At 40.4% G+C, this 15,815-nt stretch overlaps 1 protein-coding gene across 4 annotated transcripts in view; it reads left to right on the top strand.

Moving 5' to 3' along the window:
* The window catches only part of cfap92 (cilia and flagella associated protein 92 (putative)), a 123,777-nt gene that overhangs the window by 18,294 nt on the left and 89,668 nt on the right, over positions 1–15,815 (top strand). For 3 of the 4 annotated variants that reach the window (XM_078413956.1, XM_078413957.1, XM_078413955.1), the window contains exons 5-6: positions 10,890–11,100; positions 13,111–13,224. In XM_078413956.1, coding sequence (XP_078270082.1) covers positions 10,890–11,100; positions 13,111–13,224 — 325 coding nt within the window. Of the gene's footprint in view, positions 1–10,873; positions 11,101–13,110; positions 13,225–15,815 lie in introns of all 4 variants that reach the window. The other variant, XM_078413958.1, reaches the window with a different exon arrangement.

Raw genomic sequence — 15,815 nt, 5'->3', positions numbered from 1 at the left:
CCAGAGATGCTGCCTGTCCTGCTGAGTTACTCCAGCATTTTGTGTCTATCCCACAAACTCTCTTGAGTAACACTTCTGGAAGGTCTGGTATTGTAGGCCATGGACTTAAAGAGACTAAGAATTGCACTGAATTTTTAATAGCTTCTCTACTGCTCTTATAACTTGCATACCCAATGTGTAAATGTGCATGGCACAGAGCCACATAGATTTAATTCCTCAATTGCATTTAATTCCTGTTAGGTTGGCAGTGGAAGTTCGGAATTGTACCCCTGCATAATCCTTTGCTATTAGTGTGAATTTACATTTGAAACAGTTGTTTCAAAGATTATGATTGGCAGTTTTTCATTAAATTAGCAGCTTCCATGTTTTAAGGAATACATTGTAAATCTGTGAGAGTATTTAGTCCTTTAATATAAGTGTGGAAAATAACTTTAAAGTTTGTTTCCATTGCTTCATCTCTCCTTATCTCTTTAACCTCCATCAGGCTAGGAGCCTTCGGTAAGTTCTGCATTCTTTCAATTCTTGTCACGAGTACTTCAGCAGTTTTAACTGTGTTACCTTTGGCAGCCATGCATTCACCTGTCCAGTCCTCATGTACAGCAACTGCTTCAGCAGCCCTCTTCATCTCTTCTCTCTTCGGTTGCTCTTTAAAACTTTCAGTGGTTTGGTGCTGACGTCTGTTTGACAGTGCTTGGAACATTTTTCCATGTTAGTTTATATAATTGGTGGTGATTTATTCTTGTCACACAATACAATGAGAAACTTTGTTTTGCATGCTTTCCAGACAAAAATGAGTACATCAGGTCCTGCATATAAGAAACGAAACATAGTGCAGAATATAAGACATCTAAGCTGCAGACAAAGTGCAGACAATAAAAATTGCAAACACATTCTATTGTCCACCTGTAGAAAATGTTAAGAGCCAGTAAAATCAAGTGCATTATCCTTAGTTTTCTGAGGAAGTAGAGGTGTTAGTGGTCTGTCTTGGCTGAGCCATCAATTTGCTTGGACCTGGACTAATTGTTGGTGATATTTACACCTAGGAACCTGAAGCTCTCGACCACCTCCACTTCACCATTGATACAGACTGGTCTCCTGCCTGTTACCTGGCCAATGACCAGCTCCTCTGTTTTGCTGATATTAAGGGAGAAGTATTATCTTAACAATGTGCCACCAAGCTCTCCATCTCCACCTTGTACTCTATGTTGTCATTGTTTGAGATCTGGCTCACTACGGTGTCATCTGCAAACTTGTTAATAGAGTTAGAGCAGAATTTGGCCACACAGTTGTTGGGCCACACAGTAATTTAGTACGAGGAATAGAGTAAGAGGATGAGAAGACAGCCTTGCGTAGCACTCATGTTTAGAATTATCACGAAGGATATTTTGTCACCTTATTGTTTGTGGTCTATGGGTCAGTAAGTCATGGATCAGTAAGCGATAGGAGCTGCTATATTTAAGAGGGAGTTAGATGTGGCCCTTGTGGCTAAAGGGATCAGGGGGTATGGAGAGAAGGCAGGTACGGGATACTGAGTTGGATGATCAGCCATGATCATATTGAATGGCGGTGCAGGCTCGAAGGGCCGAATGGCCTACTCCTGCACCTATTTTCTATGTTTCTATGTTTCTATGCTGAGTCATAGGTCCTGGTCTGTAAGTCATGGATCAGTAAGCGATGAGTTCAGTTGGAATTATGGGGTTGAAAGCAGAGCTATAATCAATAAATAGGAGTCTGACCTAGGTTCCTGGGATGAGTGCAGGGCCAGAGAGTTGGCATCTGCCATGGACCTGTTGCACTACCCTGTTTAGCTAGGCTTTGCAGGCGGGTGTGTTGTGTTCTTAATAAAGTAGCTGGACTCCTCAGACTGGATAGGGAAAGGTTACAGATGAACATGAATACTCCTGCCAGCTGGTTCATGCAGTTACTGAGGACACTGTCACAAACATCATCCAGGCCAGTCGCTCAGGTTGTTGCTGCTATTTTCTAGTTAAAATATATACATGTATTTTATTTTGTTATGAACTTTGAAGATTTCCACAATAAATTATTTTTGATGTTTTTTTGAGGGGGGAAGTTTCCAAATAATAATACATTTATCACTTATTGTCCCTGTTGCACAAGACAGTTATCTATGTCCATTGAAATGTTGTTGATAGAGGTGAAAAGTAGATGTGATTGTAATTGAGTTTGAGACGATTTGAAAAGTAATAGGAGTCTTAATAATATTTCATTACCGTGGGAGAGGTGGAACAATATGGGAACTGATCTCTGCTACGTTGCACTCGGAATATAACCTTCATGCACTTAAAGTATCTATTGCAACACTATGGGTTCTTAGCTATCCAACTATGTATTCCTTCAATTTCTCCATTTAAATGCAAATGGTAATGAAAGATAAAGATTTGAAATCAAAGTCCATGGCCCCACAGTTGGTAGGTGAAGGATCTAAGAACGGAATTGCTAAGTTGTAAATGCTTTATTAACCTCTATTTCGATAAGAAGAATGCGAGGAAATGGACCGCAATTGTATATGAAATTTCTAATGAAATGTTGCTATATTTCATTAGTCTGGATATTGAGATTAGGTTCAACACCAGTAGTATTTTGAATATTGTGCCATTTATTAGTTTAGTGATTCAGCGCGGAAACAGGCTTTTCGGCCTACAGGCTGTGCCAACCAGCAATCCCCGCACATTAACACCATCCTACACCCACTAGGGACATTTTTTACATTTACCAAGCCAATTAACCTACAAACCTGTGTACGTCTTTGGAGTGCGGGAGGAAACCAAAGATCTCGGGGAAAACCCATGCAGGTCACGGGGAGAATGTACAAACCCCGTACAGACAGAACCCGTAGTTGGGATCGAACCCAGGTCTCTGGCACTGCATTCGCTGTAAGGCAGCAACTCTACCCGCTGCGCCACTGTGACCACCATGATTTATAAGATAAATGCGATGCTAAATATGGTTTAAACATGTAGCAGTCTCATTAACTGATCAGATTAAAGATTTCTCACATTCAGCATAATTGATGTTTTAGTCTTTGTACAGAAAGTGAAATAAAAGGGTTATACCTGGATGTATAAGGAAGACTAAAATATCAAACCAATGTAATAATAAATATATTTTTTAATTATCCAATTTTTTAGATGATATTCCAAAGGAATGAGACAACCCATTCAATGATAATTTTGCGTTTACCACTGCTCAGCACTGAGCATTTTGCAGAGTGAGACATGCTCTTATAGACAATAGACAATAGGTGCAGGAGTAGGCCATTCAGCCCTTCGAGCCAGCACCGCCATTCTATGACGATCTTGTGTCATTGTTTGAATCCCCAGCTGGAAAATGGAATTCAGATAAATTGAGTATGAATAAACCTCTAAAGATAAAATGTCCCAAGGTCTTCACTTATATTTTCCAGCAACATAAGACTCCCTCTTAGGCAACTATGGCACAAAGTACAGGAACAACTCAGCAGGTTATGCAGCATCTCTGGAGAAAATGGATAAGTGACATTTTGGATCAGGACCCTCCCTCAGACTGATTGTGGTGGAGGAAGGGGGGGAGAGAAAGGTGCAAGAGAAGAGATGCAGGAAAAATGTTCCCAATGTTGGGCGAGTCCAGAACCAGGGACCACAGTCTTAGAATAAAGGGGAGGCCATTTAAAACTGAGGTGAGAAGGAACTTTTTCACCCAGAGAGTTATGGAATTTGTGGAATTCCCTGCCACAGAAGGCAGTGGAGGCCAAATCACTGAATGGATTTAAGAGAGAGTTAGATAGAGCTCGAGGGGCTAGTAGAATCAAGGGATATGGGGAGAAGGCAGGCACGGGTTATTGATTGCGGACGATCAGCCATGATCACAATGAATGGCGGTGCTGGCTCGAAGGGCCGAATTGCCTCCTCCTGCACCTATTTTCTATGTTTTCTACGTCTAAGAGGGGCAGGACAAATAATATTGTTGTTAGCTGGAGAGAGCTGTATACAAATTGACAGCTCTCTTTACTGTGTTGCATCATATCTGAACTTTAGTAGATAATTCATTGCCTAGAAGATAAACTGGGATATTCTGAGCTTTTGTAAGGAACAATGGAAATACAAGTTCTTTGAACGCATTATAAATTGTGCTAGTTCCTGCCAGCTGTTTGCGGCCGATTTTTGGACAAAATATCTTGCAGCAACTATAACAATTGTTGCTCTAAGACAGTTATCAGCAAGTTCCAACTGGAAAAGTATATCCTGTACATATATTTGCAAGTTTACATTGGAATCCAAATACAACAAAATAAGGTTGATTAACAACTTAATTGTCCAAGTTGCTAAGGGGTGGAGTGAATATTGTATGTGGGAGGCAAGTGGGAAGATGATAAAATGATTCTGCGATCATTTAAGAGAGAAGTCCAAGGGACAATGGGTCAAAAACAGGACCCATTGGGGAGCAAATCTAGTGGTTGTAGTTTTTGGGAAGCTTTTTATTTGCTTTGAAACACTAGGATTTCAATCTACGGATTTCTGACTGACTGGGGCAATTATTCTTGAGGCCATCTCCATAAATCTTAAATGCATCTACTTCTTAAAATGAACAGATAATTATCATGGGTTTAGCCTCTACAATTCCTGACATATGCTTCTGGAAGTTTATTCCATTATCTGTGAACTTGTTTTCTGTGCATATGTTTTCATTAATAAACATATGATGCAGCAGATAATAACCAGGTCATAAAATGTTCAACCTAATATTTCTGAAATTACAAAATGTTTTTTAAGTGTTTTCACATTTTGAATTTTCAACTATTTATTCTGCACAACCAATTCCTTTGTTTAATTTCAAATTACCAAGCAAAACTATCATTGTTGATAATTCTGTTAATGCATTTCATCAATTAAGAGTTTTTAAGATTAAAAACTCAATTGGTGTTTGTCATTCATATGTGTGAATTATAAGTTTTTGTGATTTCGATGTCAAGATTACCTTGAGCTTTAGGTTGTTTTTGAATGTTCTTTTCACCCATGTAATTTGTGTTTAGCATGTAGAACCCTTGTCCTTTAGGGCTATTGCAGCAGTGAGTTGCTGGGAAATAAGTGGGTTTACATCAGAGCTGACATCTTTTAATCTGAGAGGAAAATAGGAAACGTGAGAAATAAGATTCATTTTTTATTGTTTATTTCCCATTGATCTATCAATTTACCCATTATATTTCACCAATCGAGATGTTGATTGTATATTTTAACACATAGGGAACTTGTTTAATGTTACAGCCTTCTTTATACATTGATACATTGGGTTTTAGCTAAAGGTTTACAAGAAAGGCGTTACCAGGCCACCAGTTTTTGATATAACTAAAACTAATCCTGAGGATTGTTGGAAGATAATGGAGCAACTTTTAAAGATAAATGTAGACAAAAAATAAGGTTCTTAAAAAAAAGTAGAACTTTGCATGAAGCACTGTGTCTTAATGATTTGTAATAATAATAATAATAATAATGCATTACATTTATATAGCGCTTTTCATATACTCAAAGACGCTTTACAGAGATTTAGAGAACATAGGGAAATGAATAAATAGATAAATAAGTAAATAAGTAAACAAACAGAGAAAGGAGACAGAAGGTGAGGTGACCTTCAGTGGTTGAAGGCAGTACTGAACAGGTGAGACTTCAGCGATGTTTTGAATGTGGTGAGTGTGGAGGAGTCTCTAACGGTTTGGGGTAGTGAGTTCCATAGGGTGGGAGCAGCGATGGAGAAAGCCCTGTCCCCCCAGGATCTGAGTTTGGTCCGGATGTGTGGGGATAGGAGATTGGCAGCAGCAGAGCGGAGGGTGCAGGTGGGAGTGTGCCTGTGGAGGAGGTCGGTCAGGTAGGATGGGGCCAGGTTATGGAGGGCTTTGTAGGTTATGAGGAGGATTTTGTACTGGATTCTCTGGGGGATGGGGAGCCAGTGGAGTTTGTAAAGGACGGGGGTGATATGGTCACGGATCGGGGTGTGGGTGAGTAGACGGGCAGCGGAGTTTTGAATGTATTGAAGTTTACTGTAGAAGTCGGAAAGATCTGTGGGTTTTTATTTTATTCTTAAATAAGCGTTGTGTAATTTGACTGGGTAACAACTGATATAATACTTGATTATTAAGGGTAAAATGATAAACTGGGTAACAACAGACCAATTTAAAGTAGAGTTCGACATATCAGGGGCAGTCTGGTTCTCTCTTCTCTTCAGAAGGATGATTTTAGGTAGGAGGAACCTGTTTTTAAAATTTGATGATGGCACTAATGAGAGGCGAGGACTTAAAGATTTTGTTCAAGAAAACATAAACAAGGTAACTTAATGAGCACACAGATAGGGGTAAAGTTAACATGTATAAGATAGTATACATAAGTCAATCCAATTTGGGAGGACAATCAATAAATTGAAACATATATTCACTCGTACTCTGTTTTACAAAATACTCCATTATAGGTCATTGCTATGCTGTTAAAATGTAGGTAATACAATCGAGTTTTATTGTGATGTTGATGGGTTAAGGACGACAGACTGACCCCAGATGCTGTTCCCTTTTCTGCCTTTAATTTGGGAGTAGAATCAGGCAATGCCGTAGAATAGTAACAATCATTAATTTACCCTAGGTTATAGTTAGGGCACAGTTAGAGTACTGTGTGCAGCTTTTGACACCAAGTTTTAAAGACCAAAGAGTATAGAATTGTGTAGAATGTATCGAATGGTATCGAATTGCATTATATTGTTAATCATGCTGGGTACTACTGATTGACTTTTCTCATGAGATGCCAGGACTATTCCTACTAGAGCAGGAAAGGCAAAGTAGAAACTTTGTACCATTTTGAAACTATTGTAACCAGAAATTGTGTGAATAGTGTTTGTTATAGTGTATTGCATTTAAATAGAATTGTCACAGAGGCTGAGGAAGGAAATCAGGAAACCTTTTGTAATGTTTCAGATTAATGGAGTCCTTTGGCACAATGAGTGGTTGAAGCAAAGACAATTTGTTCAGTTGAATATCTGAAGCAAGTTAATAATAATTTAGGGTTACATCCTTGCACAAATTTATAGAATCACAGCATAACACTTGGCACTGGGCCTGTACTCGCTGGAGTTGAGAAGATTGAGGGGGAACCCCATTGAAACATACTGAATAATGAAAGGCTTGGCTAGATTGGATGTGGAGAGGATGTTTCCACTAGTGGGAGAGTCTAGGACTAGAGGTCGTAGTCTCAGAATAAAAGGACCTTCTTTTAGGAAGGAGATAAGGAGAGATTTCTTTAGCCAGAGGGTGGTGAATCTATGGAATTCTTTGCCACAGAAGGCTGTGGAGACCAAGTCAGTTGGTATATTTAAGGCAGAGATAGATAGATTCTTGATTATTACAGGTATCAGAGGTTATGGGGAGAGAAGGCAGGAGGATGCGATTAGGAGGGAGAGATAGATCAGCCATGATTGAATGGTGGAGTGGACATGATGGGCCGAATGGCCTAATTCTACTATCACGTATGACCTTATGACCTTATGAACAAGTCAATAGAAACCGCAGAGCTACCTTTTAATCATTATCATCGCACCATCATGTCTTTAGTAAATTATATGTCCACCCCACGGTTCTTTATCAAGACTTTGACATTATTTGGCATTGAACCGAGCAGATTCAGACAATTTCCGAGGATTTTTTCATCTTGATACCGCAGCTGAATGATGACCTCGACCAGCTTCTGTCTTGTGGTACGTTCCTTTCCCTTCAGTCTCTCTTTGATAATTGACCACAAATTCTTGAATGGATTCAAGTCCGGTGAGTTACCAGGCCAGTCCAAGACACGTATCGCCTTCTGTTGGGTAAATTGGGTCACCATCTATGATGTATGGCATTGTGGAAATATTCCAGATGCATCTGGAAAAGTCTTCACTATCTCCAGCACCACTCTTCTGTGAAATATTGCAGCGAACTCATCATTCCATCAACTGGGTTCAGTGGATCGACACCATAGTTGCAAACCACAGAACATCATCTTTTCAGGAGGTTTGACAAACTGGTCGATGTGACATTTTCTCACCGGATCTCCGACCGATCTCCGAACACGTTGGCTACGTTGGCCCTGAACCAAAAGATGGCTTTTGTCACTGAATAACACCTTTCTCCAGAACTAACATGCACAATCTTTATATTTTAAGGCCCACTATTATTCATAAGTTATAGGATCATAACCATTTGGCCTATCACATCTACTCCACCATTCAATGTGGCTGATCTATGATATTGTTTCTTCTTGAAACTGTGGTATTGTTTTTTCCTCATTGCAACAGTTAGAAGTTCTTTTTCACAGGTCTTCTCTCTTGATGCTTTCAAGAGAGAGCTAGATAGAGCTCTTAAAGATAGCGGAGTCAGGGGGTATGGGGAGAAGGCAGGAACGGGGTACTGATTGTGAATGATCAGCCATGATCACATTGAATGGTGGTGCTGATTTGAAGGGCCGAAAGGCCTATCCTGCACCTATTGTCTATTGTCTATTCTCGCTATATGACCAACTTCAAAGAAGCATCAGTGCACTGTTCTTGAGCTTATTAAGACTCGGGCTGCCGCCAAATCTTTCTTCAGCGCATCTTTGTCCATCGCAGATCCTTCTTACATTCTTGAATCAGCACGGCCTCATCTCTTGGAGTTGTCTTCCTTTTGTAGCTGTACCTCCCGTCCAGACTCTTTCTTGACAATCTTGGATCCAGAAGCTTGGCTCACCTCTACCAATTTTGTGATCTCTCACTGTGAGTTCAAGCAATATTGATTCAAGGGAAGGATGTTTGTTCACCTCCTTGGAATGGTATTATTTTGTGAATTGCTTGATATAATTTTGTGAATTGCTTGGCGAGTTCTTCTCCAATGATGATATAACAGTGGCGAGGCGAAACAATAGTGATGCAGTGCTGGTATAAGGTTGTTATTTTGTTTTTAATGTATTTTGAATATTATCATTTTGAAATATAAGAACAAATGGTGGAGATAGAAACTCATTACTTGCCCACTTTTGGAAAAATATTGGAAAGAAATTTTTGATACTATTTCTGTAGTTTTAGGTATTGATTTACAACCTCATCCTATCACTGCAATTTTTGGGCTACCAACGATAGATTCTATTCATCTGTCCCTTTCAGCCCGTCAGTTGATTGCTTTTACTACATTAATTGCCAGAAGATCTATTTTATTTAAATGGAAAGACTCTAATCCTCCCACCACACTCCATTGGTGTTCTGAAACGATATCATGTTTAAATTTAGAAAAAATTAGGAGTGATATTGTTGAACCCGATTAAATTTGATAGGACTTGGGGAAGCTTTATTCAATATTTTCACACAATATAAGTTGTTCCCTCTCCAGCCGTTATAATAATTTTTTACCTTTATTTGGTGGAACGGATTTAACGACAAACAGGGGTCTAAACTGATGACATTTTTTTTTTGCCACCCAGATTCTGTTTTTTTTTTGTTTTTTTTGTTTGTTTGCTTATTTTAGTTTAGGGGGGGTAAAAAAAAAATCTTTTTTCTTTCTTTTTATCTTTAAAAAAATATATATATATAAGTTCTCTTTTAACCTTTTATCTATAATTACATAGAGACTGGGAGGTCTATACTCTATATGTATTTTGAAACTGGATTTATATTAAGGCTACATTTGTTGTTAATGTAATCCTGATCCCTATGTATCAATATCACTGTTATGCTTATTTTTTTTGAAATTTAATAAAAAGATTTGAAAAGAAAGAAAGAAACTCATTGGATGAAGAAATAGCAAAATCAGCTTGTGATTCAATTAATTTGCAGGAATTAATGAATCAATTAATTTTGGATTAGCAAAGTGATATATATTTGGCTAAACCACATCTTTCACCTAGCCCACAGCTAACAATGGCCTGTTTCCTTTATCATTGTTACTTTTTTGCATATCTTTCATTCATTTGTTCTATATTTCTCTATATCACCCGTCTATCTTTCGTTTCCCTTTCCCCTCACTCTCAGTCTGAAGAAGGGTCTCGACCCGAAACGTCCTCCTATTCAATTTCTCCAGAGGTGCTGTCTGACCCACTGAGTTACTCCAGCTCTTTCTAAGCTCTATGGGTCTACATGGTGGAAGCCCAGACCAATAAAACAGTGTTGGAGGGAAGCATTTATATAAATAATAAACTATGCCAAATGCAATTCAATGGATATACAGTATAATCATGTTATTGGGAAATATGAATTCTAAAATTTGCTTTTTGCCAGCTTATTTTACATTAGAAATGTCTGATAACGAGATTAAAACCGTTGACATTTGTTACTGAGGATGCAGCTTGTGTCATTAAATTGGTTCATCAAGAAAGCATGAAGCTGAATATATGAATCAATAGCAGCATTGACAATGGAATTTACGATGGGAAAGACTGAGTCAAAAATGTGACACAAGGAAGAATGTATTGTTCACAGAAGAGATGTGAAGATTTATGGACAAAATTGGAAATAATGTGTGTTGTTGCTGCAATAGTTGACAGGTTTGCCGATGTATTCTGTCCCCATTTGTAGCTTGCATGACATTGAAGGGGAAATTAAGCAGAGAGCAGAGAACAAATTGGAGAATACATTGCTCGGATGCAACATGTAAACCATTCAAACCATCCATGCAATAAAAGCTTGTCACTGTACCTCGGTACCCATGACAATAAACGAACCTAAAGCAAAACTAAACTAGGCTCCCACATGATTGCAATTGAATCAATCATTTTTGAGACCTTTCTTTGTCTTTATTTGTAGGATAATTATTATTTTCATTGTAATAAAAGAAATACGATATTGCTTGCTTTACAAATATATTTAAGCCCTGTTGAAAATTGTAACCCAGTTTCAATGAACTGCAGGTTTTAAAGCCCTGGAATGATGGTGAACAGAGGTGGTTTGTCTTCAAGCACTACATGGAGCTGCCTGTCACGAAGGAGTTGCTGTTAACACTTGTCCCCCATATAATGACACTTCAGATATGGGAGGGTAAAGAAAAAGTGAGCCCAAAGGCCAAGTTTGATCGCCCTAAGAATTTACATAATCAATTGGACAAGGAAGGAGCAACTCAAGGTGAGAAGGAGAATATGCAATTCTCAGCTGTATCAATGATAAATATTGTAAAAGATGAGAAGTTCCTTTTTTTAAATGTACAAAACCATTGACCATGGCATAGACAGCATTACAATGATCATAGATAGACACAGAATGCTGGAATAAGTCAGCGGGTCAGGGAGCATCTCTGGAGAAAAAGGATGGGTGACATTTCGGGTTGCAACGCTTCCTCAGACTGAAAGTGAGGGGGGGGGGGGGGGGAGACGGGGAGACAAGGGGCTGGAGGTATGAAATGGTCCGAACAAATCAGAACCGGCAACAGTTGAAAAAGGAAAGGTGGAGCCCACAATGTCCCATTGTGGGCTGAGGAAGAGGTGATAACAGAGGGATACAGGGATGCGAACAGTGGAACTGGTAGGATGACTAGGGTGGGGGGGGGGAGGGGGGGGGGGGGGGAGAGAGAGGGAATGCAGAAGTTACTTGAAATGAGAGAGATCAACGTTACTACCACTGGGTAGTATGCTGCCCAAGCAAAACATGAAGACAGCAGAAAGGGTGGAGATGGGAAGATGCGATTATTTGTAGTATCCCCTTGGAGGTGGCAAAAGTGTCAGTGGATGATGTGTTGTATGTGATGGCTGAAAGGGTGAAAGGTGATACACTATCCTCTGACATTTTTGACACCTCCAACAGGATCCCACCACGAGTCACATCTTACCACGTCCACCCCTTTCTGCTTTCCGCAGAGACGATTCCCTCCACAACCCCCCTGGTTCATTCATCCCTTCCCACCCAAACCACCCCTTCCCCAGGTGCTTTCCCCTGCAACCGCAGGAGATGCAACACCTGTCGTTATACCTCCCTCCCTCGATCCCATCCATTTGCTCTGGCCTTTTCCTACCACCAGTTCCCCCCGGTCCCCCTCTACTTTCATTCTGAAGAAGGGTTCCGACCCAAAACGCCACCCAACCTTTTTCTCCACAGATGCTGCCTGACCAGCTGAGTTACTCTAGCACATTGTGTCAGTCTTTGGAATAAACCAGCATCTGTAGTTCATTCCTACGCTTTGCAATGATCATATTTGCGTAACAAAAATTCCTTTTAACATTTAAATACATAAAGAAATGATGCTGATTAGATTACCGGATTTAGAGAAAAAAGGACCGTGCAATTTTAAATGAAATAGTGCCTTTTAAATGAATATTCCTCAATTACTATTAATAATATGCATGAAAATTGGCAGAATGTTGGAGGAGTTGATTGGCCTGCAAACATGTTTTGTCCATAGTGAAGTTTATAACATTAAACCTCCAAATTTGAGGAAGGACATTCTTGCTATTGAGGGCGTGCAGCGTAGGTTCACTAGGTTAATTTCCGGAATGGCGGGACTGTCGTATGTTGAAAGACCGGAGCGACTAGGCTGGTATACGCTGGAATTTAGAAGTATGAGAGGGGATTTTATTGAAACATATAAGATTATTAAGGGATTGGACACGTTAGAGGCAGGAAACATGTTCCCAATGTTGGGGGAGTCCAGAACCAGGGGCCACAGTTTAAGAATAAGGGGTAGGCAATTTAGAACGGAGATGAGGAAAAACTTCTTCAGTTAGAGAATTGTAAATCTGTGGAATTCTCTGCCTCAGAAGGCAGTGGAGGCCAATTCTCTGGATGCTTTCAAGAGAGAGCTAGATAGAACTCTTAAAGATAGCGGAGTCAAGGGATATGGGGAGAAGGCAGGAACGGGGTACTGATTGTGAATGATCAGCCATGATCACATTGAATGGCGGTGCTGGCTCGAAGGGCCGAATGGCCTACTCCTGCACCGATTGTCTATTGTCTATGAAGGAGAAACCAAGTAAAGAATGGGAAACAACTGGAACATCCTGTGTCTTTTGTGTTAGGACAAATGTTAATAACCACCATACCAATAGTCTGTTTTGGAACATGCTGTAAAGCAGATGGGCTTAAATTAGTGCTGCATTCTGAGGTACTATACAATCTTTCTGACTAACTGATTTTTTTTGGCAGGTGGTACAAAACAATTGGTTCAGGAGCAATTGAACTTGTTGGATTTCAGTCCCCTCTTGACAACCAAAAAAGAAACAGGTGCTTTGCCGTTGGAACCCATCATTCTTGAATCAGGTAAGAATCAGAGGACCCAAACAAAATACTGGCACGATTGGCACTGCAGATTTTATTTAATTACATGAATACTGAAGAACAAACATAGAACAGTATAGCCCTTTGGCCCAGAAACTGGCCCTTTGGCCCACGATGTCTTTGTCAAGTATGATGCCAAATTAAATTAATCGCTTCCGCCTGCACATGACTCACGTTTCTCCATTCCATATATTTGCATGTGCCTGTAAAAACAAACTCTTAAACACTCCTATTGTATACTGTATGCTTTCACCAGCACTCTTGGTGGCATGTTCCAGGCACTTATTATATGCAAAGAAAACTTATCGCACATATCTCCCTTTAAACTTTTTCTCTCTCACCTTCATGCTCTGCCCTCAAGTGTTTGAGATTTAAACTCTAGGGAGAGAAGATTCTATCTATCCTATCATTGCCTCTAATAATTTTATCAACTTCTCCTCTCAGACTCCGATGGTCCAGAGAAAACAATTCAAGTTTGGCCAACATTTCTAATACCCTCCAATCTAAGCAGCAGCCTATTCTTCATCATCTCCAAAGCTTCCATATCCTCCCTGTAATGGGGTGACCAGAACTCCATACAATACTCCAAATGCGGCCAAAACAAAGTTTTAAAAATTCAGTTCCCCGACCAATGAAGACGTGTATACCATACACCTCTTCAGCATCCCGCTCTGCCACTGGATCCTCTACCTTCTGACCCACAGATGACAACCAGCAAGGATAGGTGACAACACCTCTCCCACAGTACCGATGCCCTGCAAGGATGTGCTCTCAGTCCCCAAAACAATCAAATTTGGCTCGAACTCCATCTACAAGTTTACAGACGACACCACTGTGGTGGGTTGGATCATGAATAATGATGGATAGGAAGTTAGTAAGGTAGTCTCAGAGCAACAACCTCTCCCTCAATGGCAGCAAGATGAAGGAGCCAGTTATCAACTGCAGGAAATGTGATGGTGCACATGTCCCAATCAACATCCAATGTTTGAGAGCGCCAAGTTCCTTGGCATAAATATTACCAATGATTTGTTAGGGATCAACCAAATTGAAGCAACAGCCAAAAGGGCACATTCATGCCTCTACTTCCTTATGGGACTGAGCAAATTCAGCATGTCTCCAAAGACTTACAAGGTTCTACTGATGTACCGTATCGGGAAGCATTGCAATTTGGTTTGGGAACAGCTCTGGCCAAGACCGCAAGAAATTGCAGAGAGTTGTGGTTTTAGCCCAGTCCTTCACACGCATCAGACTGCTCACCACTGACTCCATCTGCACTCCACATTGCCTCGGGAAAGCAGCCAACATAATCAAAGACTTGTCCCACCCCTGCATTCCTCCTTCTTTCTCTCCGTCAGGCAGAAAATACAGAAGCTTTAAAATGCGCACCGCCAGGCTCAGGAACAGCTTCTTCTCCTCTGTTATCAGGCTTCTGAATTGTTCTTGAGTAAAGTACTGTCTGATTCTCCTCTCCCTCATTGGACATTGCCTCTCGAACATTAGCGCTATAATGCTGAGACCTATATTCTAAGTCCAAGTCCAAGTCAAGTTTATTTGTCACATACACATACACGATGTGCAGTGAAATGAAAGTGGCAATGCCTGCGGATTGTGCACAAAAAAGAATTACAGTTACAGCACATAAATAAAGTTAATAAAGTTAATATAGTGTAGACAAAATTTAGTCCCTGGAGTTATAAAAGTTGACAGTCCTGATGGCCTGTGGGAAGAAACTCCGTCTCATCCTCTCCGTTTTCACAGCGTGACAGCGGAGGCGTTTGCCTGACCGTAGCAGCTGGAACAGTCCGTTACTGGGGTGGCAGGGGTCCCTCATGATCTTGCTTGCTCTGGATCTGCACCTCCTGATGTATAGGTCCTGCAGGGGGACGAGTGTAGTTCCCATGGTGCGTTCTGCCGAACGCACTACTCTCTGCAGGGCCATCCTGTCCTGGGCAGAGCTGTTCCCAAACCAGACTGTAATGTTGCCGGACAGGATGCTCTCTACAGCCCCAGAGTAGAAGTAATGAAGGATCCTCAGAGACACTCTGAATTTCCTCAGCTGCCTAAGGTGGTAAAGGCGCTGCTTTGCCTTACCCACCAGTGTGGCAATGTGCGTTGCCCATGTCAGATCCTCTGTGATGCGGACTCCCAAGTATTTAAAACTGCTCACCCTATCCACAGTAGACCCATTTATCTCCAGTGGTGTGTACGTCCTTGGATGTTTAGCACTGTATGTCTTTCCCTTTGCTCTACCTATTGTACTTAAATTTCGCTTGATTGTATTTATGTTTAGTATTATCTGATTTGATTGGAAAGAATGTAAAACAAAGCTATTCACTGTACCTCAGTACATATGACAATAACAAACCTAAACCTAAATCTCCCACTCTATCTATTTGTGTCGGTACTTTCAGAGAGCTTTAGGTTTGGACTACAAGATATTTCTGTATATCAATGCTGTTAAGGGCCCTGCAGTTAACTGTATACTTTAAGTAAAGTAGACTTTCCCCTTACATTTGACCTCTGAGTATGCAGCATCTCTCATTTGCCTTCAATAATCTCCATCTGCTATCTCT

This window comes from Rhinoraja longicauda, chromosome 17, assembly GCF_053455715.1.
Source record: "Rhinoraja longicauda isolate Sanriku21f chromosome 17, sRhiLon1.1, whole genome shotgun sequence".
NCBI classification, from domain to species: Eukaryota; Metazoa; Chordata; class Chondrichthyes; order Rajiformes; family Arhynchobatidae; genus Rhinoraja; species Rhinoraja longicauda.
Note: the sequence above shows the minus strand (reverse complement) of the source record. Positions and strands in the feature narration are given on the sequence as shown.